This window comes from Rosa chinensis, chromosome 2, assembly GCF_002994745.2.
Source record: "Rosa chinensis cultivar Old Blush chromosome 2, RchiOBHm-V2, whole genome shotgun sequence".
NCBI classification, from domain to species: domain Eukaryota; kingdom Viridiplantae; phylum Streptophyta; class Magnoliopsida; order Rosales; family Rosaceae; genus Rosa; species Rosa chinensis.
In genome coordinates this window covers 71,932,815-71,935,984 of record NC_037089.1, presented here as the reverse complement: position 1 = coordinate 71,935,984, position 3,170 = coordinate 71,932,815, and the positions used below count along the sequence as shown (strand labels likewise).

General features: G+C 43.6%; 1 protein-coding gene across 1 annotated transcript; it reads left to right on the top strand.

Moving 5' to 3' along the window:
• Positions 1 to 2,017: 2,017 nt before the first annotated feature.
• LOC112184936 lies at positions 2,018 to 2,797 on the top strand. The gene is made up of 2 exons (XM_024323160.1): positions 2,018 to 2,271; positions 2,422 to 2,797. The coding sequence occupies exons 1-2, from the start codon at positions 2,018 to 2,020 to the stop codon at positions 2,795 to 2,797; spliced, it is 630 nt and encodes a 209-aa protein (XP_024178928.1).
• Positions 2,798 to 3,170: the final 373 nt, after the last annotated feature.

The window sequence follows — 3,170 nt, the reverse complement described above, 5'->3', positions numbered from 1 at the left end:
TACATGGGGATGATCAGCATGATGAGGAGATCACGAAAATAGGAACGATCGGCCCGTTAATCGCCGGAAAAGTGGTTTTCCGGCCAGGTCCGATCGGACGGAACTGGAGCGCCTTCGATCCATCTTTCGGGGCATCGGCGGAGCACCCTGACACAGAGGGAGGCTCGTCGTGAGGCGGCGATGCTAGGGGTGCCCGGGTCCGGGTCAGAAAAGATTTGCCAGGTCTGAGGGTCGAAGGAAGAGAGAGAACCGGGGGGAAAGGAGGACTGTTCCGCAAAAATTGATATTTTTTGTCCTTAATGAAAAAAAATCAGAAAATCTCATATTTATAGAAAATTCCCAATTTTCAAATATTCATAACTTATTCATACGAACTCAGAATATTACGTTCCACATATACACGCTATCGTATCGACGAGCTCTACAACTTTCATGAAGGAACTTATCCCAAATTCCAAACGTATAAAAAGTCACTTTTTGAGACCCCCCTAAATCACATCCGTTTTCGAAATAAAATCGATCGAACTAATTTCACAACTCTTCTAAGCTTCGTACTTTCGCCCATGGCCACGAAATCATTTCCAAAATATCATCAGAAAATAATATGAATTTTCGGGGTATTACAATCTACCTTCCTTAAAGAAATTTCGTCCCGAAATTTAATCGCGAGACAATTTCTCCCGATTAGAGTTTTCTGTAAATTATACAGAACAATAACCAAGCACCAAACTTGATCACCACAATTATTACTTCAACTACCACGCTTGACTAAACTATCTCCAACTTTATCAAAACTGTAGAAATCTACAGATACCAAACCGTAGAAATCTACAAAGATACGGTTCAATGTATAAAAATACGTCCGTATACTAAGCGTATACACGATCCAAAAAAATAATGTAAGAGGTAAGGCTCGAACTCCCGACCTCTAACACGAAGGTTTTGCTCCCAACCACTGAAGCAAGAGCTGTTTTCATTAATATAAACTCACGTGTTATATTTATTATGTCAAGAGCGACATAAATAAATTAAAGGGAATGCAAGGTTTCGAACCCTTAACCTGCTGTACAAAAGCCTTGCCCCCAACCACTGGAGCACAAGCTGTGCATAATATAATGTGTACAAATTTTATACTTATTATGTCATAAACGAACATAATAAAAATAAACAAGAGGCGAGGTTCGAACCTCGGACCTCTTGTACACGAACTCCACACTCAACCACTCGAGCACGAGCTGCTCACGTTACTATCCATGCAATTCCTTTTATTTAAACTCAGCTGTTTCAAACTGTTTCAACAATCCGGCCCAAAACACCCAAAACTGTTGCAGAAATCCAGCCCAACATATCCAAAACTGTTGCAGAAATCCGGCCCAACATAACCAAAACTGTTGCAGAATCCGGCCCATGAATTTCGCCAAAACTATTTCAGAAACTCGGCCCATCGGGCCTCCACCCACAGCTACAGTGAGGGCCTTGATCCGAGACAAGCCCAGGTACGGCCCACTTGCCACGGCTTATCCCTTCCATGATTTACGGAAGTCAAATTCACTTTCGGCTAAAGCTGTCTGCCACAGCGCCTCGAGATTCCCTCGGTCCCCTTACACGCTCTCCACGCGCCAACAGCTTTTCCGTGTTTTAGGGCAACTTTAATCCAACGCGTAGAATGAATTACAGAGATCGTCCATCCAACGGTGGAGATCTGCTCACCTCGTTCTATAAATAGGTGCATTCTGAGAGGGCAACTGTTCATTCCAAAGGAAAGAAAATCCTTCCGGGTTCTAGCTATTCTCTCTCAACTCTTCAGCTTTTCTTTCAAAACTCAAATCCTTTCTCCTTCGATTTCAATCCTTCTCCTCCTAATCTTCTCTCCCATCTACTAGATTCAATCTCTTCTTTCCTCTGAACTTTCAAATCTCCAACACCCCATCATCAACCTTAATCCCTTTAACATCAATCTCCCTCAAACACTCAACAACTTTAATCTTCGATTTTCACATTCCCTCAACCCATCACCATGGAACCACGAACTCTGCAACTAATGGAGCTTCAAACCCAACAACAAATGGAACTACAAGCCCAGCAACAAGTCGAGGATGGAGGAAACAACCAAGCAGCCGGGAGTAGTGCCAACACGCCTATCAGACCAACCAATAACCGGTGGACTCACACACCAGCTCAACTGAGAATCCTCCAGGAGCTTTACTACGACAGGGCGCTTAAAAACCCAACTCCAGAGCAGATTCAAGGGATCTGTCTCCATCTGAAACCGTATGGGCAGATCGAGAACAAGAACGTCTTCTTTTGGTTCCAGAACCTCAAGGCTCGTGAGAGGCAGAAGTTGAAGGAATTTCGGAACGTTCGGGTTGGTGGATCCCTCGATCTCAAATTTGGATCCACAAGTTCTACTGATGGTGGCAGATCCATAGATCTCAACTTTGGTTCCACCGATTCTACTGGTGATGATGGATGGATCGATCTAACCCTTGGGTCATGCGTCGGCTATGGTGTTGACCCATATTCCTCCTCACCCTTCAACACCAATACCCGTACTAACTCTTTTGGCACAACAGGAGGACAATCTCCCATGGAACAACAAGGAGGAGATCACCAGGAGGTCGAGACTCTTCCTCTGTTCCCTGAGCACGGTGAAGACATCCTTGGTAACCCGAAGACTACATCCGAGGAAGGTAGCGCATTTGGTTACTATTCTGGTGGCTCAGGCGGTTACAACAGTGGTTCTCCTGTTTCTCTTGAGCTCAATCTCAACCCATCCGGAGCTGCTGACCTAGCTTAGAATAGTGTGGTTTCCCTGTTTGTTTATTTTGTAATATAATTAAATCAATAAGATTGAATGCATGTCGTATTTTCTTTAAACAACCAACAACGACACCAAGGGTGGAACCTTGGTCATCCAATACATTATCAAAACCTTAGTCAATTATGTTGCACGCATCGTTTAGAATGACGTAAATAAAAACAATCATTCAAAACCTAACAATCAATTAAGTCACTTAGTGGTCTAGCTAGCATCCTCTTAGCCAAACCAAACACAACACTCGCATCAGACAGTGGTTCCACCACGTATCAATCCAATTTCTCAAATTAATCACCACTGGAATACTTTACCATTAACGATGACCAGTGTTACTAGGAAACACGGCATCCAA